At 48.2% G+C, this 22864-nt stretch overlaps 1 protein-coding gene across 5 annotated transcripts in view; it reads left to right on the forward strand.

The window, feature by feature from the left end:
• CCPG1 (cell cycle progression 1) overlaps positions 1–22864 on the forward strand; it is a 172612-nt gene that overhangs the window by 69936 nt on the left and 79812 nt on the right. For 4 of the 5 annotated variants that reach the window (XM_030189112.1, XM_030189116.1, XM_030189107.1 and 1 more), the window contains exons 5-6: positions 13246–13450; positions 20641–20733. In XM_030189112.1, coding sequence (XP_030044972.1) covers positions 13246–13450; positions 20641–20733 — 298 coding nt within the window. The remainder of the gene's footprint in view (positions 1–13245; positions 13451–20640; positions 20734–22864) is intronic. The other variant, XM_030189129.1, reaches the window with a different exon arrangement.

Genomic DNA, 22864 nt, shown 5'->3' on the forward strand with positions numbered 1-22864 from the left:
TCGGGGGGGGGGGGACGGTGGTGACCTTGGGGGGGGGGCGGCAGCCCCCGGGGCGACCTTGACCCAGCCCGGCCCAATCTCTCGCAGCCCTGGTGGAGATGTTGATGCTGTGGAGGAAAGGCTGAAGCTGCTCCTGCATGTTCCAATGTCTCTCACTGTGTTCGTGACGTCAGAGATGGTTACGATCCCAGTGAGACACATTCGAACGTTGAAGGAGGAAATATTATATTAGATGTGCTAGGATTCTATAAGTGTGTGAACAAATAGGGGTGGTTCTATAAATTGCACCTAAAAAATTGGCGCTGACAACCCCCCCCCTCGCTTAAGTGTTCTATAAACATGCTAAATTTAGATGCGGTTTATAGAATAGTTGCGCGTACATTTAGGTGCTTTCATTTGCACCCACGAAAATGTGCAAATGCCACTGCCTAAATTTTCTTGCCAATTACTGGCTTTTTAACAAGCGATTATTGGCACTAATTGGAATCGGTTAAGATGCACATGCCTAATTTTAAATGCGCACCGAAAAAAGACACCAGAAATGGGCAGTTTGGAGCGGATTTTGGGCATGTGGTTGGGTCACCACGCTCACAATGCAGTCCGAACTGCCCATTTCCATATCCTTTTTTGGTACACGTGTAAAATTTAGGCATGTGCTTAACCGTTCCAATTAATGCCAATTGCTTGTTAAATGAGTCATTGGCACTAATTGGCTCATTATAGAATGTGAGGATGTACTTTTACTGTAGGTGTTGCTGGCGGCATGATCTGAAAGGAGTGTGGGCAAGGTCCAGCCTGGCAGCTGACTTGATGTGGATTCTGTCCTATCGTGTTCTTCTGTTTTGGAAGGCGTCCATAGGCGTAGTTTGACAGTTCCATTTGGAGGAGTAAAATGGTCTGTGACACATTTAGCATATCATTTGCATATATACATCTCAAACATACTTATTATGGTTATCTCAAAAAATGGACTGGATAGGAACCTTGTTTATTGAACAGTGAATATTTTTTTTCACTGACATGAGCCAGTACCAAGGGAAGTTTGTTTCATGGTGCCCCAACTCACATCCCCATGAATTATCAAGGGCAGTGCACACTGTCACTCCCCATCCCTTCACTACTGTGCGCTGCTCTCTCTTTCTCCTTCTCTAAAGCCCTGCTCTTTCTCTCTTCCTCCCTCCCTGTTTTAGACAGCACTCTCTCTTCCCCTATTTTCTCCATATCATGTCAGTATGAACCTTAAAATACACAGGCTCTAGATGTAGACATGTTGCATTTGGGTTGGCAAAATGGCTGACAAGATGACAGCAAATTCTTTATCTTCCAGAGTAACATTTTCAGATGGGTTAGTTTTGTGTATTCCATAACGGTTACAGAATGAACCTCACTCTCAAATCAGGGTGTGTTGCCCAGAGATGATCACAGACTCTCAAATGTAGTGTTAAGCTCATCTCAACATTTTTCATTATTTCAAAAAACAGGCCTCCTTCAAAAGTTTGTAGGTGTAACATCGCAAGCAACATATACACTTTACAATTTCTGAAGGAAGCCATTTAAACACAATGAAAGGGCTGAGATGAGCATTAACAGTATACCAGTTTACCATGATCACTAATTAGAAAACACTTCCCTAGAACATCAATAGACCACTTACTGGGAAAAAACCCCCAGAATAAATCCCTAGGTGGAAAATATACCCTAGAAGAACTTCACACCACACCACAAAAGGGGCTGGGCACTCCACCACCTGACTTTTCATCTCCCCACAACAGAACAAAAGGGACTTGGGATCCCAACCACTTCTACCCCTGCTCCCCTCCCCCCCCCCCCCCCCCCCCCCCCACACACACACACATAAAGGGCAATTCTTTAAGAGAGCACCAATTCTATAACAGCACCAATATCTAGGCACCTTATAGGAGGAGCCTATTCTATAAAGGAAAGTAGGCCCCTACTTTCTTTCACAGCACAGGCTAAATTTAACAAGTGCCTTGTTATAGAATTGCCCTTAAAATATCCCTTCCAAATCCTCTTTTCTCCCTGAAGATTTTGTACAACAGTTTCCCCATTTTCTTGCTCCTCATTCTGACCTCTGCTTTCAGCTTCCAATCCATCATAGGCAATCAGTGACTCAACTGTTTGGGGAGGCTCAGATGGGGTGGAATGGGGTACGATCAAGCAAGTTAAAATCCTTATGGTGGGTGGAGTAGGGACATTTTTGAACACAGCAGGGAAGGACCCCTTTAAGATGTCTCTGGTACAGAGTCACCAGTGGCTACCCCTTATTATCTCTCTTACTGATGGTAATATGCATACTGAACACCAATCCAGGGAATTATGTGCCTCAAAAAAAAAAAACAGAATAGTATTTGCAGTATTCTGGTAATATATACAGGTACTTTTACACTTCGCTAGCAGTTGGTTCTAGCTCCCCAGTCCAGTGTCTTCCTGTTGGCCATGTGAACAGTAGTGTTCAGCAACAGTTCAACAGAAATTCTGAGGTTACCAGAAGCTATAAACTAATTTGCCTAGTAGGTTACCAAATGGCCACCGGGCTTCAGATCTGCCAGCTTTTAGTTTATTGTTGGGTTACCAAACATGTTTGGAATAGGTATCATCTGTACTAGCTGTTTCTAATGGTTAGAGCAGCAGGCTCTTCATGTTCAAGTGTACAGCGCTGCGTACATCTAGTAGTGCTATAGAAATGATAAGTAGTAGTAGTAGTAGGCTGCCAACCAGGGAAGCCTGGGTTCAAATCCCACTGCTGTTCCTTGATTTCTTGGACAACCACTTAACACTCCAGCACTTAGAATGCAAACCCTCCAGGAAATCTACTGTACCTTGAGCTACTACTAAGAAAGGTGTAGTCTAAATTCAAATCCAAAATCCAGTGTCGGGCATATTTTAAAGTAATGCAAAAGCATACAAATGTGGCTCACAAATAAGAGCGAGGGCAATCAGTATACTAATATTCATATTCTAGTTTTCCACATTTAATTAGCAGGCACCAACACTTTTCATCATGATTACTGAGATCACCAGACCTCAGAAACGACTCGTTTCACACAGAGTACATTGCTCTGTGATGATTAAAGCGAATCACAGGGAGATGTACTCTTTGTGGAACGAGTCTCTTCTGAGGTGTGGTAATCTCAGTACTCACGAACTATAGAGCATTTCTACCATACCTGATTTCCAGAAGACAAAGACGTATCCATCTAAGAAAAGGCTGCGCTGTAAATATTGTGGTGGGCACTAGAACATCAGTACACCAAATTAGTACTGATTGATCCTGCACAGACATTCAATGCTAACAGAATACCTGGGCCCAGATGCACAAAGGTCCCCGTTAGGAGTGTCTGTATTTCCAAATCAATAAAATTACCGGTTTGGAAATACAGAGGGATTCCCAAAGCGAATCACATGCAAATGAGCTGGTTGCTGCATTTGCGATCAGTTCATTTGCATGCGATGTGGGGGAATCCAGTTGGCCAGCTGAGCATGCGCAAAACAGCCAATCACTAAGCATGACTGCTCTGCGCATGCTACAAACTGCTTTCGTACACGCAGACAAACTGCGTGTATGAAAGCAGATAACCTTTTTTTTTGTTGTTTTGTTTCGTTTCTCCCAGTGCCCCAAGAATCTGGCAGCTGGTAGAGTTGCTGCTCTTTTTTATGTTGCTATGGGAAGTGCTGTCACCCCTGGCTTCTTTGTCTTCTCACTCCTCCGGCCAGAGCCTCCGTGCCCGCCCATAAAGTTATTAATTCCTAGGAAGCTGAATCTCACTGCTGCTTTTCTTAGAGGAAAGAGGGGAGAGAGCTGAGAAAGAGAGGCTGGGAGCAGGAATCGATCCCGATGTTTGTCCCCCCACATCCTTTCCCTGCGGGCCTAATTTTAAAGGAAAAATCAAGTGCTCTTTAGACCTGCAAGCTGCCAGCCATCGGGACTGCTTCTGTGCACCAGGTCGGAAAACAGCTGTGCAGCACCTTGCAATCACATTTGTATAGTAATTAGCTAATTATAATCGTTTTGCATTACGTTTTCGTTATCTGCTACCATGATAGGAAAAGAGCTTAGAGAACCCTTTTGTGCATGTCTCAGTTTACTCCTTGCTCGCTAAGAGGGTCTTTTACTAAGGCACGCACACGTTTTTAGTGCACACTAAAATTGGCACACTAAACGTTAGAGATGCCAATGTATTCCTATGGGCAACTTAAACGTTTAGGGCACCCACAATTTTAGCGCGTGCCTTAGTAAAAGACCCTTAAACCCGCTAGAACTGATATAAAAACCACGTTGCTGGCTCGTTAGGTTTAGTGCATCTGGGCCCTGGTTGCTTCCACACACGCAGAACGTAGAAAGACCCTCACCAAAGATAGAATAAGTAACTACAAGCTAAAAATAGAAATATGTAGATAAAAATTAAACTGAACTCACAAGAAGCCAGACTTTGCATACAATACAACACCAGAGAAACAATAGCGTGTGCCCCCTATACTGTACAAAATATAAAGATAACAGGTATAAATTTCAAAACTTGACATATTTCAATAAGACAGTTGCAAGCTCCTGCTTCTGTGTGCACGTGGCTGCTGGATATACTGGTCTTACCCCCCTCAGAAACAGGAAGTTGACGTCAGAGGGGGAGAGACCGCAGAGCTGGTAGTCGTGCTCATGAAACTACAGCCCCATGATTGTTTTTTGTTCTTTTGTCCAGTGGCATAGTTAGGACTGAATGTGCCCCGGGCAAAAAAAATGAAGGTGTGCCCCTTATATCACTATCAGGCTTCCATATCATCAAGCTGATCAATCCATAGACTGGTGGGTTGTGTCCATCTACCAGCAGGTGGAGATAGAGAGCAAACTTTTGCCTCCCTATATGTGGTCATGTGCTGCCGGAAACTCCCCAGTATGTTCTCTATCTCAGCAGGTGGTGGTCACACACAGCAGCAGCTCTGGCTAGGCCTCCAAGCCTAATCCTTAGGTTTTGTTGAGGCCTGGGGTTGAGGGCTCTTTTGAGCAAGTGCAAACCTGGTGGTGCCAGGTCCCTCCTTTTCTCCCCCCTCCCGCTGGCTCCGTTAAAAAAAAAAAAAAAAAAAATTTTAAACGTCCTTAAAGGCGTTTATTTCGACGTTTATTTAAACGTTCATTGCAGCTACTCACTGGGACACCAGTTCGTTACAGCTCGGAGCGGCAAGCAGGTAATTTTACCTTTTTATAGCGGGCAGGGGGTTCCCCGATTCTTCTCCTCGTGGCATATGGCGTCGGAGGGCGAGGGCGCAAAGGGTCACTCCCCGGATCGCTTGAGCGCTTCTAGAGGGGATGCGGGGGTCTTACAGCCTGATTCGCCCTTGTTGGGTGACAGTTCCGTGACCGATGAATGTCCCGGTCCTTCCTCCGGCGTGGCGGTTTTTCCCGCCATAAACGCCCATCCCCCGCTCCTTGCCTCCGCCATCTTGGCCGGCCACGCGGCTCGGACGGCTTCTTCGTGGGCCGCCCTTGAGGTTGGAGACATTAATGCCATGAACGCCCTTAATTTGGGCGACGGCACAAAAGCGGCTACAGTTAAGTGCCGTTCTTCCCGCGCGGCTCCTTCGCGGAGTGTCGCGCCGGACGCCATTTTGGATGCGCAGCATGCCTCTCCCCCGCTCTTGCGAGCGCCGGTTGAGGGTGCGTCTAGGGCTGTTGCCCAGGCTGCGGAAGTGCACAGTCTGGGGGGTTTCTCCCCCGAGTTTGTTTTGCTGCTGCATCAGGCTTTCCTCATACAAACGCTGCCCCTGCTCCCTCTTCTGATAAAGAGGTTGAGGTTCCCAGAGGTAAACGCCCTCGGGTTGATTTCCAGGCCTTGGAGGACTTTGTCTCCTCCGATGTAGATGAGGGCAGCGTGTCTGAGGTCTCCCAACGGTCCTTTGCGGATTCCTTGGAGGAGACGGATCCCCGCTCGGATGGAGCGGATGACCCCTCTGCAGCGCGGCTTTTTAGCCCAGAGGATTTGCCCAACCTGTTAGTGCAGGCCATGGGCATTTTGATGATTTCCTCTCCGGAGGACGTCTCTCCCTCAGCCCCTGTTGGCTCTGCCATTATGCTGGGGACGAAGCGCCCGCCTAGAACCTTCCACGTGCATGATGCCATGCACACCTTAATTTCGGCTCAATGGGATGTCCCGGAAGCGAGCCTCAAAGTGGCTAGGGCTATGTCCCGCCTCTATCCTTTACCTGAAAGTGAACGTGAGGCCTATCTGTGGCCTACTGTGGATTCTTTAATCACTGCGGTGACTAAGAAAACGGCTTTGCCGGTGGAAGGTGGCACGGCCCTAATGGACGCCCAAGACAGAAGATTGGAGGCGGCCTTAAGGTCGTCCTTTGAGGCAACTGCTTTAAGTTTGCAGGCCTCGGTTTGCGGTTCCTATGTGACCAGGGCGTGCCTGACTATGGTGCAGCGGGCTTCCCCCTCGGATCATTCCTTGAGGGCTGATTGGCCGGCCCTGGAATCGGGCCTAGCCTATTTGGCAGACTTGCTGTATGATGTCTTGAGAGCCTCAGCTAAAGGCATGGCTCAGACAGTCTCTGCGCGGCGGTGGCTTTGGCTGATACATTGGTCTGCTGACCACGCCTCTAAATCCCGCCTGGCTAGATTGCCTTTTAAGGCAAGCTGCTCTTTGGGGTCGAGCTGGACAAAATCGTGACCGATCTCGGCACGTCTAAGGGCAAGAAGTTACCAGAGGTCAGGGCTCGGGCTAGTACTCGTCCCGGTACCTCCAGAGGACGGTTTCAGGAAGCCCGTCGGTACCGCCCGGGCAGGTTGGGCTCCTCTGCCCCCTCTTCCTTCAAGAGGAATTTCTCCCCCAAGCAGCATTCCTTTCGCAGAGACCGCCGTCCCGGAGGTGCTCCCTCCGGTCCTCCCCCAGGGTCTCGCGCCCAGTGACGGGGCCTTGGTCCACGCCCCAGTGCAGATTGGAGGACGGCTGTCCTCGTTTCTGGGTGAGCGGACCACAGTAACTTCACACGCTTGGGTGCTGGAAGGCATCAGAGACGGCTACAAGCTAGAGTTCTGCCGACCCTTAAGAGACGGGTTTGTACTCTCTCCCTGCAAGTCTCCGGTCAAAGCTGTGGCAGTGCAGCAGACCTTGGACAACCTGATCCGCCTGGGTGCGGTCGTTCCGGTGCCAAAAAATCAGATTGGCAAGGGACGTTACTCCATTTACTTTGTGGTACCAAAGAAAGGAGGTTCTGTCCGGCCTATCCTCGACCTCAAAGGGGTCAATCGGGCCTTGAAAGTGCGGCACTTTCGCATGGAGACTCTCCGCTCTGTTATAGCGGCAGTGAAGGCAGGAGAGTTCTGGGCTTCCTTGGACATCAAGGAAGCGTACCTGCATATTCCCATCTGGCCTCCTCTCCAACGCTTTCTGCGTTTTACATTCCTGAGACGACACTTCCAGTTCAGAGCCCTCCCTTTCTGGTTGGCTACTGCTCCGCGGACCTTTTCCAAAGTAATGGGGGTCATAGCGGCCTTCCTGCAAAAGGAAGGAGTACAAGTCCATCCTTATCTGGACGACTGGTTGATCCGAGCCCCCTCTTATGCAGGGTGCGGCAAAGCTATGGACCGGGTAGTTGCTCTTTTGAGCTCCCTGGGATGGATCATCAACTGGAAGAAGAGCCAGCTGCACCCGACTCAGTCCCTGGAGTATCTGGGAGTTCGATTCGACACCCAAGTGGGCAGAGTGTTCCTGCCAGACAATCGGATTGTCAAGCTTCAGGCTCAGGTGGACTAGTTCCTAGTAGCCTCTCCTATTCGGGCTTCGGACTACGTGCAGCTGTTGGGCTCTATGACGGCCACGATGGAAGTAGTGCCCTGGGCCAGGGCTCATATGAGACCACTACAGCTATCTCTGCTGCTGCGCTGGACTCCGATGTCGGAGGATTCTGCTGTGCGCCTTCCCTTGGACCCAGCAGTGCGCAAGGCGCTGAGCTGGTGGACGCAGACAGACAAGTTGTCTGCAGCAATGCCTCTGGTGACCCCAGAGTGGATTGTCGTCACGACAGACGCCTCTTTGATGGGCTGGGGAGCCCAATGCTTGGGAAGGACAGTGCAGGGGCTCTGGTCTCCTGCAGAGGCAAGTGGTCTATCAACCTCCTGGAACTCAGGGCCATTCGGTTGGTGTTATTGGAGTTCATCCCGGTACTGGGGTTGAAGCCTGTACGGGTCCTGTCGGACAATGCCACGGCTGTGGCCTATATCAACTGCCAGGGAGGTACCAAGAGCGCCCCTCTAGCCAAGGAGGCTATGAATCTATGCCAGTGGGCGGAAGCGAACCTGGAGCAGGAGCCCGGAGAGCGGCAGCTATCTGCTCAGGCGTTCTTGGACATCACGAAGCGCTGGGGCCAGCCGAGCCTATATCTGATGGCGTCATCGGCCAATTGCCAAGTGCCGCGCTTGTTCAGCAGAGGACGGGACCCTCGATCCCTGGGAGTAGATGCTTTTCTCCAACAGTGGCCGACACAAGAGTTTCTCTATGTGTTCCCGCCCTGGCCCATGTTGGGCAGGGTGCTAGTCCGGGTGGCAAAGCATCCCGGCAGGGTAATCCTGGTGGTCCGGATTGGACCAGATGTCCCTGGTATGCGGACTTGATCAGGCTCTCAGTCGGCGATCCTCTGCGGCTGCCAGTGGAGCAGGGCCTGTTACATCAGGGTCCCGTGGTGATGGAGGATCCCTCCACCTTTGGTCTTACGGCCTGGCTATTGAGCGGCAGCGTCTGAGGAAGAAGGGCTTCTCAGACAAGGTCATCGCCACTATGCTGAGAGCGAGGAAGCGCTCTACTTCTACTGCTTACGCCAGGGTTTGGCGTGTCTTTGCAGCATGGTGTGAAGCAGGCTCACTTTCTCCCTTCACTGCTCCAATTCTTCAGTGTTGGCGTTCCTGCAAGAAGGTCTGGAGAAAGGCCTGTCGCTCAGTTCCCTTTAAGTCCAGATAGCGGCTCTGGCTTGCTTCAGGGGCCGCCTGAAGGGTGCTTCCCTGGCTTCGCAGCCAGATGTGGTGCGCTTTCGCAAGGGAGTTACTCACCTGCGCCCTCCTCCGCACTCAGTGGTGCCTGCGTGGATTCTCAACCTGGTGCTAAGAGCATTGCAGAAGCCGCCTTTTGAACCCTTGGCAAGGGCATCTCTGAAAGACCTGACGTTGAAAGCAGTCTTTTTGGTGGCTATCACTTCAGCCAGAAGAGTTTCCGAGCTCCAGGCGCTCTCTTGTCGAGAGCCTTTTCTGCAGTTCACTGAGGCAGGAGTGACTATTCGCACAGTGCCTTCCTTCCTGCCCAAGATTGTTTCTCGCTTCCATGTGAATCAGCAGCTCTGTCTCCCTTCCTTTCGTAGGGATGACTACCCAGAGGAGTACTCTGCTCTTAAATATCTGGATGTGAGACGAGTCATCATCAGATACTTGGAAGTGACCAATGATTTCTGGAAATCGGATCATCTGTTTGTCCTGTTTGCAGGTCCTCGTAAGGGTCTGCAGGCTGCTAAGCCTACAGTGGCAAGATGGGTCAAGGAAGCCATGGCAGCGGCTTATGTGGCCGCGGGGAAGGTGCCGCCTATCCAGCTGAAGGCTCACTCCACAAGAGCTCAGGCGGCCTCGATGGCAGAGGCCGGATCCGTCTCCTTGGAAGAGATATGCAGGCAGCAACTTGGGCTTCGGCTCATACATTCTCCAAGCATTACCGTTTGACGGTGGCTGCACGGGCGGAGGCCCGGTTTGGAGCTTCAGTGTTGAGGTCAGGGATTTCAATGTCCCGCCCTGGGTGAGTACTGCTTCGGTACATCCCACCAGTCTATGGATTGATCAGCTTGATGATATGGAAGGTAAAATTATGTATAATCATACCTGATAATTTTCTTTCCATTAATCATAGCTGATCAATCCATAGCCCCTCCCAGATATCTGTACTGTTTTTATTCTGGTTGCATTTCAGGTTCAAGTTTAGTCTTCAGTTACTTCAGAAAGACTTCGTGTTCAAGTTTTTTCACTTGGATTCTTCAAGAGTTGAGACGAGTTTGTGTTACAGTGAGCTGCTGCATTCCTCTCCCCCCCGTTTTACGGGGCTGGATTGAGACATAAATTCTGCCGGCACTCCCTCCCGCTTCGTGCGGCTGTAGGGCAGCTTTGTACCCCTCCCGCTTCGGCGGTGTTAGGGTCAGTCAGCTCCTCCCGCGGTTGCGGTTGCAGGATAAGCCAGATCCCCCCGCATCGGCGGGTGTGGTGTCCCTCCCCCGCTCCGCGGGGATGAGCTGGACGGATTCCCCTCCCCCACTTGTGTGGGGATGAGCTGGGTTAATTCCCCTCCCCCGTTTCGGCGGTGGTGAGCTGGGCAGAGTGTCCCTTCGTGGGTGTAATTCTCTTATGTGCTGAGTCCTGCGGATGGAGCTTTGATATCGACATACTGAGGAGTTTCCGGCAGCACATGACCACATATAGGGAGGCAAAAGTTTGCTCTCTATCTCCACCTGCTGGTAGATGGACACAACCCACCAGTCTATGGATTGATCAGCTATGATTAATGAAAAGAAAATTATCAGGTATGATTATGCATAATTTTACCTTATTTTCAAAAGAGAAGGACGCCCATCTTTCGACACAAATCGGAAGATGGACGTCCTCACAGGGTCACCCAAATCGGTATAATGGAAAGCCGATTTTGGGTGTCCTCAACTGCTTTCTGTTGCAGGAACGACCAAAGTTCCCGGGGGCGTGTCTGAGGCATAGCGAAGGCGGGACTTGGACGTGCCTAACACATGGGCGTTCTCGACCCATAATGGGGGGAAAAAAGGGCTTCCCTGATGAACACTTAGAGGCTCATTTTCAGAGCACTTAGCCTCCCAAAGTTCCATAGAAACCTATGGAACTTAGCCTCCCAAAGTGCTTTGAAAATATGCCTCTTGGACAACTTTACCTGGTCCTTTTTTTTTCTTACGACCAAGCCACAAAAAGGTTCCCAAACTGACCAGATAACCACCGGAGGGAATCGGGGGTGACCTCCCCTTACTCCCCCAGTGGTCACTAACCCCCTCCCACCCTCAAAAAAATTTTTTTTAATTTATTTTTTGCCAGTCTCTATGCCAGCCTCAGATATCATACCCAGCTCCATGACAGCAGTATGCAGGTCCCTGGAGCAGTTTTAGTGGGTGCAGTGCACTTCAGGCAGGCGGACCCAGGCCCCCCCCCCCCACCTGTTACACTTGTGTTGGTAAATATGAGCCCTTCAAAACCCACCAGAAACCCACTGTACCCACATGTAGATGCCCCCCCTTCACCCATAAGGGCTACGGTAGTGGTGTACAGTGGTGGGTAGTGGGGTTTTTTTTTTTTGGGGGGGGGGGGGTTGGGGAGCTCAGCACACAAGGTAAGGGAGCTATGTACCTGGGAGCTTTTTCTGAAGTCCACTGCAGTGCCCCCTAGGGTGCCCAGTTGGTGTTCTGGCATGTCAGGGGGACCAGTGCACTACGAATGCTGGCTCCTCCCACGACCAAAGGGCTTGCATTTGGTCGTTTCTGAGATGGGCGTCCTTAGTTTCCATTATCGCCGAAAATCAGAAACTACCAAGTCTAAGGACGACCATCTCTAGGGACGACCTAAATGTCAAGATTTGGGCGTCCCCGACCATATTATCAAAACGAAAGATGGATGCCTATATTGTTTCAATAATACGGGTTTCCCCGCCCCTTTGCTGGGACGTACTGCAAGGACGTCCTCAGGAAAACTTGGGCGCCCCTTTCAGTTATGCCCCTCCACATATCCCAAAGTAGAGGGGACCTGGGGGAAGGGGGAGAGGGAACTCCTTCAGAGCTCCAGAAAAAAAAAAAAAACCCTGCAAAAAGCAAACATTGCAGATCTCTCCTCAAGTCGCTTCACTGGCTCCCTATCCGCTTCCGCATACGGTTCAAACTTCTCCTTTTGACCTACAAGTGCATCCACTCCGCAGCTCCTCAGTACCTTTCCGCTCTCATCTCTCCCTACACTCCTCCCCATGAACTCCGTTCGCTGGGTAAATGTCTCCTGTCGTCCCCCTTCTCCCCCACTGCTAACTCCCGGCTCCGTTCCTTCTATCTCGCTGCTCCCTATGCCTGGAATAGACTCCCTGAGCCAGTACGTCAGGCTCAGTCTCTGGCTGTCTTCAAGTCTAGGCTTAAAGCCCACCTCTTTGCTACTGCTTTCGACTCCTAACCATGACTCTCTTACTCAACACCCTCACTTATCACCCCTACCACTGCAATTTCCCCACCCCTAGCTGTCTGTTCGTCTGTCCAATTTAGATTGTAAGCTCTGTTGAGCAGGGACTGTCTTTTCATGTTGATTTGTACAGCGCTGTGTAAGTCTAGTAGCGCTATAGAAATGTTTAATAGTAGTAGTAGTAGTAGTAGTAGTATATAGAAAACCTGTCAACGTAATAGAAATAGAAAGTGACATGCAAGATACCAAAGAAGATATTTCCCAAAGCTTACAATTAGTACATTCTGACAAATTAAAATACTTTTTTCTACCTTTGTTGTCTGGGCATTGCTTTACTCCTAGTGTCTCTTTTCTGTTTTTCTCTCTCTTTCCAGAGTCTCCTGTCCTTTTGACATTTCTTCTCTCTTGGTGTCCACCATCCATCTTTCCATTTCATCTCGTATCTATCCCATGTCCAGCATGTTCCCTCTGTGTCCCTGTCCCTCTACTCCCCCCATGTTTAGCATTTGCCCTCTAGTATCCCTGTCTTCCCCTCATTTTCATCATAATCCCTCCCGTGTCCCTATCCTACCCTTCTATCTCTCCCCTATTGTCCGTCTGTGTTCTTGTCCCTACACTCCCTCCATGTTCATCATCTGTTCTGTGTCCCTGTCCCTCCCCATGACTAGCTTCTCCCTTCTTTCCTCCCTTCTTCACCCCCTACCTCTGACCCCCCACCACCACCGCAGACTTGATCATATATATCACTCTTGCCTCAGAAACTATATGGCAAGTTTTTCAATGCATGTAATCCCTGCCACCTATAGAAACCGATAAGCCTAAGAGGGAGAGGTCTTCCAAAAAGTAGCAACCATAAACTGAGCAGCATGGATGAGGTGACTGCCCAGCTTTTTATCTCACCCCCTAGGCTCTAGGTCTCTCCCGTAGTCCAAGAAGTAATATAATGGAGCCAGAGTGAAGGAATGTCCCACTATTGCTTTTAATGTGTAGATTCTGGAGAACCAACTTTACCCTTTCATCTTTTTTAGGTGGAGGATGATAAATTATCTGATGTTGGCTGTATTGGGGGTATCAGCGATGACTCAGATATTGTTACCTTGGAACCACCTAAAGTGGAAGAAATGGAGACCCAAGAAGAAGTTGGACCTGTGGACGAAGATGTTGAGTACAGTGAGGACTTTAACATGGGCACCTCCTCCAGCAGCCAGTACACCTTCAGTCAACCAGAGACTGGTGAGAGGCAGGAAGCTGCCATGTGACTTAGTTTCAGGGTGAAGAGTTGGGGGAGGGGAGGGTGGAAGAGAAACTTTAGGCCAGGTCTAGCTTTGTTTTGATACCCAACAAAATCAGCTAGTAGCAACTAGACTCAATAATTGGTAAATGCCAAACTATAACATTGAGTCTTTTATTTGTAATTTACTCCAGTGATCACTACAAATAACTCATAAAGTGTCAATATTTGTATATTTATATATAGGAGGAAAAGACTTCAGATGCTCAGGTTTTTTTTGCTTGATTTCTTGCAATTAATTTGTAATAATAATAATAAAAAAAAAAAAAAAGGACTGCAAACACCCCAGTTCACTTAGGATGTTAAAAGGCAAGGAAAGTTCAAAAGTCATTGTCACGAAACTTGTAGCCACCCGCCTGGGGTTACCCCGTGGTCACTTACATGGTCTATCCCCAGAACAACTCAGGTCCGCCTGCACCTGCCACTTGTGCTCTACACTAGCACCCTTCTCCCACCAACTGGGTCACAACCGCCTGTGGGCGAGTCTCCCACTCTCAAATTATCCACAGTGATTTCTAAGTTACCGGGGCCACACTCCCAGTGCTTCCACAGTTCCCAGAAAGCACTCACAGACCCAACACACAAACCACCAGGATTCTTTATCAGTCCAGACAGGCAGAGTCAACAAACTAAGTAGGTTTATTGTCACATTGGAGCAATGAACAAAACAATTTGTGCAATCAGCAAACAATAAAAAGTAACTGAATTATGGATTAATTATAATACTAACTAAACATTTGTATACTGTCTAAACCCCTGATGGCGAACCTATGACACGCGTGTCATTTTCGCTGACACGTGGCGGATTTCAGCATTTCCTTGATTTGTCCAGGTTTCTCGACATCCGCCCCGCACTCCCCGACAGAATCCTCCGATGAGCACGCGACCACCTCACCTTCTTAACTCCTCTGCTCTGATGCACGCGCGACGGCAACGCAGGCAGGCTAGAGGCAGCGTCTCTGCGCGTGCCAGCCAGCGCCTGCCTGCTCAGCATCAGCTGGTGATAATCCTGCATGCTTCACACAGGCGCAGCAGCTTACTTCTACTGTCTGCAGCCTGCTGCCTTCTCTTCAGCCGCTGCCATAATAATCGCGAGTCGACGAGAGCACGAGGCTGCAGCGGGACGGTCTGGTCTCTGTCTTCTGACTCTTCTCTTGTTGTGCCCTGCCTGCTCCTTGCTTAGCCGCCGCCATATCAGCGAGGTAAGATTCTTAAGAATGGGCTCCCATGATAAATTGTTTGGGATAAATATAAGTAATATAACAGCAGGTTATGCCATGATAAATATCGCGAAATTATGTTTTTTTCTCGAAGTGACACACCACCCAAGTTATGCTCGTTTTTTTTGGCGAATTTTGACACACCAAGCTCAAAAGGTTGCCCATCACTGGGAAGATCAGGACATATAATTCACCGAGCCTCAGAAAAGAGATCTATCTCTTTTTTTCTCCCGGGCTAAGACTGAAGCAACAGCCAGTACTACTGGGTAATTTTTCAAACTCCAGGCCTATCAGAGCCCAGTCAACAAGATTTAAAAGTATACTGCTGCTTGCTTCTTCTTGTGTTAAAGGAAAAAAACATTCAGTTCCCTGAAACAGCTTTACAGCAAAGAAACACCACCTGCTGGTCAAATAGGAGAAATACACTTCAGGACATAATTAAACTGGGAAAATATCTAATGTTTTACAGGCTTAAAACATACTGTTTCTTCACAGTCACCTTTCAGAACCAGGGGAATTTGGCTATAAAGCATTGTACCATGCCTTTTAGGAGCAGTTTGATGACTGCCTGCCACAGATGTGTTGGTCTTCTGTCATCTCCTCATTTAAATTAGCAGTTTCCGTGTGAATTTCTCCAACACTGTCTCATGGTACTTTGACCTGTAGCTCAACCTTTAAAATCCAAGGTCTGTATTCTTAAAAATATTGATTTTGCAAGTCCAAGGTCTGTATTCTTAAAAATATTGATTTTGCAAGTCCAAGGTCTGTATTCTTAAAAATATTTATTTTGCATATCTTGACTACTTTTGCTGTTTGTAATTTAAAAAGAGAATGCAGTTCCTGGTTGCTGATGTACAATGCTTCTGAAAGTCCATTTAGAAAACTCAGCCCAGGGGGTTGTAGAAGTGTAAGATACTTTAGGCTGATGTTTCAGAGTTCTCTTTCCTCCTCCTGTACACTATAAAGTGACAGCATGCCAAGTGTGATGGGTTTCCTCCGGGTGAGGATGTGTGTTTTGAAAGGATACAACTCAGTTGGTCTCACTGGGTTTATAAAGCTAGTAAGAATGTTTGTGCACAACTTAGTCTCTGTCCTTTGGGTGATTTGAATTGTTGCGCTGTTTAATTCATTTTTGCATCTAAATTGGGTTTTTCCCAGTAGTCTTATTTCCTATAGTGAGGGGACTTATAATCACTACCTCGGTTTGAAAAGTGATAATCCTGGTGTAAAGTGAAGTCACATATAAAACAAGTCAACCCTAGCAAATTACACACACAACTTGCTAGGTGAAGATAAAATCTGCTTATCCTTCCGCTTCCCTGTTTTGCCTCTCTGCCTTTTCCATTACCACCTCAGGGATGGTGCTGATTTCCATACTTCATTGAGCATTGAACTGTGACAGTGTTGATGCTTTTGTTACACGAAGTAGGCCCAGAACACCAAGATTCTGGGGGGAGCATAAAGGCAGTGAACATGTGTTTTAAAATTTCTCCTTTCCCTGAAGGCTCAGTTCCCAGAGCGGGCAGGAAGGAAGGCAATTACTTGCACAGGTTCTTCTACTTCTAGGTCAGTTCCCACCCACCAATTCCCATCTGGACAATTCCCATCTAGGACAATTCCCGCTGAACCAATTCCCATCACACCAGGGAAGACAATTCCCACCCATAACACAAAAAATACAAAACACACACTAGGACAATTAATCTCCCTCCCTTACTCTTCCAGATAATTTGGGTGGTCCAGTACCCCCTCACACCTTCCCTCCCCCCACAACAAATTTTACACATCTCTTTCCCCTTCCAGACATGCATTTCATTGGGGGGGGGGGGGCGCAATGCTCCCCACACACTCCCTACTAGGTTTCAACCTAATTCATGTTTAATCTGGGAGTTATGGGACCTAATACAAGGAAGAAACTAAGGTCGTTAAAAAAAAGCAAAAGCACCTCCAGGACTTACAGGACCCAATAAAAAAAAAAAAAAAACAAGACTAGGAGGGTGGGAAATGACTGGGGGGGGGGAGGCCTTGGGAATTGTCTTGGGTGGGAACTCTCCCGATACTGTTCTTCTGCACATAAGCGTTGGAATGGGGGGAGCCTCAGATGCCATGGCACCCCCAAAAATTTCTCACCGCTGCAGTAATTGAGCCGTCTCCTTCCCCCAGCTTCAGCAATCAGCCCAGTCGGGCATCCCCTGCCTGTGATTTGGAAGCACCTCCCCTCCAAAGCTCCTGCGGTCCAGTAGCTCCCCACCCTGGTCCTACCTTTAAATAAGCGCCTCTCTTCTCTACCAGTGGCTGGCAGCATTAGCAACATACATAAGGCTGCCTGTGCCGTCCTGGAGGAGCTTTCACTTTGCCGCATCCCGCCCCCTCTGATGTAATTTCCTTTTTCCGCAGGGGATGAACGTGGTAAAGTGAAAGCTCTGCCATGCACCAGCCACTGCTAGAGAGGAGAGGCGCTTATTTAAAGGTAGACTGCGGCAGGGCAGGGAGCTGTTGGACTGCGGGGTCTTGGGAGGGGAGGCACTGCTGAATCGCAAGAAGGGGATGTTCGACTAGGCTGATTATTGAAGCTGGGGGGGGAAATGCCAAGACCGTGGGAGCTGGGGGGGGGGGGGGGGTGGTTGAGAGAAGTGCCTCTGCCAGATTGGGAGGAGAGAAGCTGCCAGACCCTGGAGGGGTTTAGAGAGGGGGAGATGTTGGATCACAGGGTCGGGGGGGGGGGGGGGAATTGAGACAGCTGCTGGATTGGAGGGGGTGAGAGAGAAGGAAGTTGTTGGATGGGGGGGAATTTGAGATAGGGGGAGGTTCTGAATCACAGGGCCTGGGGTGTTTGAGAGAGGAGGAGTGGCTGCATTGCAGGGGCTAGGGGGTTAGAGAGAGGGGGAGCTGATGCACCATGTGCTGGGGGGGGGGGGTTGAGAGAGAGGAGAGCTGCCAGTTTGGTGGGGGTCATAGAGAGGTAAGCTACTAGATCGGGGTGGGGGTGAGAGAGAGGGAAGCTGCTGGACCTGGGTGGTTGAAAGAAGGGGCGCTGCTGAATTGCAAAGGCTGGGGGGGTTGAGAGAGAGAGGAGTGTCAGAATTGGGAGGCGAGTGAGAGAGGGGAAAGCTGCTGGACTTCAGGGGGTGGTTAAGAGAGAGGCCAGCTGCTGGACTGTGGGCAGGGGAGAGGTTTGAGAGAAGGGGGGTTGAGAGAGAATGGGGGGATACCTGGCCCAGGGGGGAGGAGGGAGGGAGGGAAGGGAGAAGGAGAGATGTTGCACCTGGAGGTAGAGGAGCGGGAGATGTTGGACCTGGGGCAGAGGGCAGGGGGATGGAGGAAGGAGAGAACAAGAGATATTGGATTCGGAGGCAGGGAAGAAATGTTGAACCCAGCTGCAGAGGGAGGGAGGGAAGAGTGAGGAGAGATGTTGGACTGGAGGCAGAGGGGAGGGATGGAAGATGCTGAACCTGAGGGGATTATAGGGAGACTAAAGGGAGAAGTTTGGATATGGATGGGGGAGGTGAATCAAATGTGCATGAAGGTCAAATGTGGTGGGGGTGGTGATGTTCTATAGGTACATGAGAACATAGGGGGGTGGAGAGAAGATGTTGAATGTGGAGAGTAAATGGGGTGAAGTTGGACATGAGGAAAGATGGGAAAAGTGGAGATGCTGGATATGGGGAGAGATCAGGAGAGTGCAAATGGCCACGTGGGAGGTAGGTATTGGGAGATAGGAAATTCTGAACATCGGATGATATAGAGAGATGGAAGGAAGATACTGAACATGGGGAGGGGGCATATGAAGATGGAGGAGAATTGCTGGACATGGGGGACATAGGGAGATTTTGAACACAGGAGCACATAGAGAGATGGAAGGGAGATGTTGGACACTGGGAAACATATGGAGGGAGATAGAGTAGATGAGAGATGCTGGTGCTTGGTTTTGGATTTAGCTTTTTACCTTTCTCAGTAGTAGCTCAAGATGAGATACATTCAGGTATATTAGGTACAATTTATGCACAGTACAAAAAAGTAAACTACTTTTTTTCCTAAATGATGATAGGATTTTACAAAGAAATTTTAATATCAGCAAAAGAAGTACATTTAAATATTGTTAGCTATATTTTTGTGGATGCTGAAGTGCTGGGCAAAAGAATTATTTTAAAAATCCTTTGTTGATAGGCTTGTCCATTTAAAGAAAACATGGGAGGAAAACTGGAGAGGAGAGAGCATCAGTGGTATTACCTTGGAGCGGGATTTTTATTTATTTATTTTTATTTTAGTTACATTTGTACCCCGCGCTTTCCCACTCATGGCAGGCTCAATGCGGCTTACATGGGATCTAGGGTGGAGCTGGGGGTGGAGCCTGGGCACACCCAAACAAAAAGGCATTCCACTACCCCTGCTTCTGCACCATAGAGTCAATCTTGTGATATCTGCTGTGAGTTTCTGTAGTCTTGTGGCTTATAACAGGACACTGGCCCTGCATGGTAGTAGAAACTAACATGCTGTTAAGCTTGCTTCCTCCTGCTGTGTACAGGAGCTGAGCTGCAGAAGGAAGCACTGGAGTGAGTCCTCCAGAGTAGGGAGGGAATTTAAGTCACCTGCCCGCTGTCTTTTGGTGCCCACAGAATCTTGAAGAGCTGCCAGAAATCCTGAGCAGGCCCTTTGCTACCTCTTTTTTCCTTCCACTTTATGGCAATCATTAACCAGTCTCTTCTTCAGCTACAAATAACAGAAAATCCATTTGACCTGCCCAGGACATGCCTTGGCTGTTGGTTTATATGAAAATGGGGCATCGAGCATAATAGAGATGAATTTACTTACCGAGGGGTCCTTTTACTAAGCTGCGTAAGCTTCTAACCACGCCAAAATGGAGTTACCGCCTGACTACCATGTGGCTCTTGCAGTAATTTCATTTTTGGCACGCGTCCGCTATGCGTGTCTGAAAAATATTTTTTTATTTTCTGGCGCACGTAACAGACGTTTGCCAAGTGGCATTTGGCACGCGTAGGTTAATTACCGCGCGAGTCTTTACTGCTGGGTCAATGGCTGGTGGTAAGGTCTCAGACCCAAAATGGACGCACGGCAATTTTCATTTTGCTGCACGTCCATTTTTGGCAAAAAAGGGCCATTTTTTTACAGGCGCACCCAAAACCGGCGCCTAAACTACCGCAAGCCATTTTTCAGCACGCCTTTGTAAAATTACCCCCAAGTTTGTACCCAATGCATGGGGGACAACAGCGTTATCGATGCATTGGGCCAATGCGCTCATGCCAGGTTCAGAAATAAGGGCTTAATGGTGTTGATGGCGCTCTCTATTTGGGAATGTGATCCATATTTTCCCTGGAATAAGTTACACTTCCATTATGTTTGCGCAAGGACCATAACCAAACTCCACGAGCCAGCATGGAACCTACTGTTGCCGGGCGATACATTTTTTAAAACATATTTTTTTCTCTTTATTTTTTCATGTCATATTGTTTGTTGTGCATATTATAAAACTGAAATGCCCTAGATTTTTTTGATCCTTATAGAAGTTTTCCTTAGGTTTCAAATGCAGCAAACACAAACATAAGACAGGTGGTGCAGTTTCCCAGATGGGCTTTATGACCTGAGCTGAGCCCAGTGGGTCCATGTTTTGTTTTTTTGTTTTTAAATCAGAATAAGATGTGCTATAAGGTGTCATCAAAGGAATGATCTGGGGTGGGCTGGCTCTGTAAGTTCAATTGCGAAGTCAGGTCTTCTGCTCCCTGGGTTGCTGAGGATAAAGCAGAGTGGGCCAAGTGTTAGAAAATAAAAAAAAATCCACAGGGTATTGCAGTCTTTTTTTTTTTTTAAAAGGAAACCATGAAATTTTGAAACATATTGTGCTTTGTCTACTTTTTAATTTCATGTCTTCTGTCTTCTCTTCTCTCATTACAAAGAAGGTTTGTTGAGGTTGTGGAAGATTCCAGAGCGTGTAAGGGAATGGAGTGATCAGCTGAGAGATCATGTGATTGGCAGCTTCACTCTCCAAGGTGGTATGACTGAAACTGATTGACAGTGCTTGTGCCTAGCAGAGCTTGTACAGAGTGAATACCAAACAGATCTGCTCTCCTTGTGATGACAATTCCAACAGGTGCTCAACTGGCCTTTCCCAGAGAAAGTGGCCAGCTTTGCAGCAACTGGCTAAATTCACTGTGGACTTCACAGCATCATTTGGAAAGCAGATTCTTCCAGCTCCTGTGTTTTAATGCTTGAGTACTACTACTACTACTTAACATTTCTAGAGCGCTACTAGGGTTACGCAGCGCTGTACTAGGAGGAAAGCAGCCTCCTTCGTTTCTTGCTGCTCTAAGCTGAAGCTATGCATGACACTGGCACTGTGTGTTTGATATAGTTGCTTCTGAAATAGAGAAGGCTGTTTTATTATCTTGGCATATGGCATGCAGTTTGTAATTCTTATTTGGTCCCTGTGGATTACTGAAATGTAGAATAACTTCTCAAGATGGTAAACTACAGTGTAAAACAACAGCTTGGATATGGTTGAGTATTATGTCCGTCTAGCTCCGTGTGGAGTGTGTAAGCTACTCCAGTCCTAGTGTCCCCCTCTCCACCACCACCTATGAGTTAAGATTTCAAATGAGGACTATAGAGCGTCAGTGCTGAGGAGCTTGATTACGGAAGGGGAGGGAGTGGGAGATGGAAAAGGAAAAGAAGATTTAACTTTTGATCAGCCGCCAGTTGCAAAGCTGATTCAGGTGCAGCTGCCCCTGTCGCCCCTGCTTAAGGCTGGCCTTGCTCAAAAAGAAACTGAACCCTGATGGTCATAGGCATATACCCCACTTAGATCATTCCAACAACTATTACTTTGTATTCCAGAAGATGTGTAGTTACAGTGTCACTAACCAGCCAGCTTTGTGGAACACATTGCCCTTGGAAGTGCACCAGGAAACGTCATGTGACTGGTCATGAAAAAGTCACAATGTTGCAAACTATGACAGGGCTGCTGAGAGACAGAGCCGGGCTCGGGACAGAGCCACCCTCCCCCTCCACTTGGGCCGCTGCTGCACTTTTACCTTCCTGCGTTCCTCCCTCGGTCTGTCTCCTGCTCCTTGTGCCGGGACCCAGGTTATCACGTTAACGCAATCATCTGGGTCCTGACACGCAGGAGAGAGACAGACCGAGGGAGTAGAATCTTCTGCCTGCCTCCGGAAACCTTGCTGGCACTGGACCCAGGGAATCTTGCCCCCCAGCTCCCTCCTCTCGATGGCCCTGAACCGTGAACTGGAGGGTTAGATGATTTAACTGATGGCAGGTGAGGGGATGAGCATTTATGTTTTGTATTTGATTTGATTTTCTGTTTGAATTCATTTCTGTTGTAACTGGCCATGAGGCGAACTGGTGAGGTATGCAATCAAGTTTAAATAATTAGCCCAAAGATGCTAATAGGAAAGAAATCATGGAGTGTATTGCTTCAGAATGTGATTATTTAACCTTTTGTGACAAAAGTGGATAATTTTTTTAAATATTTGATTAGAGGTCTTTTATTATAATCTGAATAAAGTACGGGATCATATTACTTACACTAGAAACAACTACAGCAATTTGGACCAGAAAATTCAGCACATTGTAACATAAATATGTTTCACCACTGAAAGTACTATCTTAAAGGACACAAATGAAGAAACAACAGTATTCTTTTAGTGAGAGAGTGAAGGTACCTCCAAATTTTTATTTTTTTTCTGTCCAAAAAAAGGGGGTGTGGTAATTTTGTATTAAAATGATTTACCTTCCTCTTCTCTTCCTCTCTCTCTCCCCCCCCCCCCCCCTCAGGTCTGCATGATTTTCTCTTTCCTGCTTCTCCCCCTCACCCTTCCTGCGATCCATTGTTATTCTCCCACGTGGCATGATCCTCTCTCACTTCCCTCAAGCTATTCACTTTTCAACCTCTCACTGTATTCCAAGCCTCATTGTGGTGCTCCAGTAGCCTCTCTGTGTGTTCCAAGCCTCAGAGTGCTGTTGCAAGAGATTTTGAGTATCCATGGGAAACCTGCAACAATGTCTCCCATCCTCATGGGAAACCCGAACTGGAAAGTCATACCTGTGGGATTTCCACAGACTCCGTGGGATTCTTGCAGTCCCCGTTCCCATGCGACTTTCTAGTGG

The sequence above is a fragment of the Microcaecilia unicolor genome, chromosome 1 (genome assembly GCF_901765095.1).
Source record: "Microcaecilia unicolor chromosome 1, aMicUni1.1, whole genome shotgun sequence".
NCBI lineage: Eukaryota > Metazoa > Chordata > Amphibia > Gymnophiona > Siphonopidae > Microcaecilia > Microcaecilia unicolor.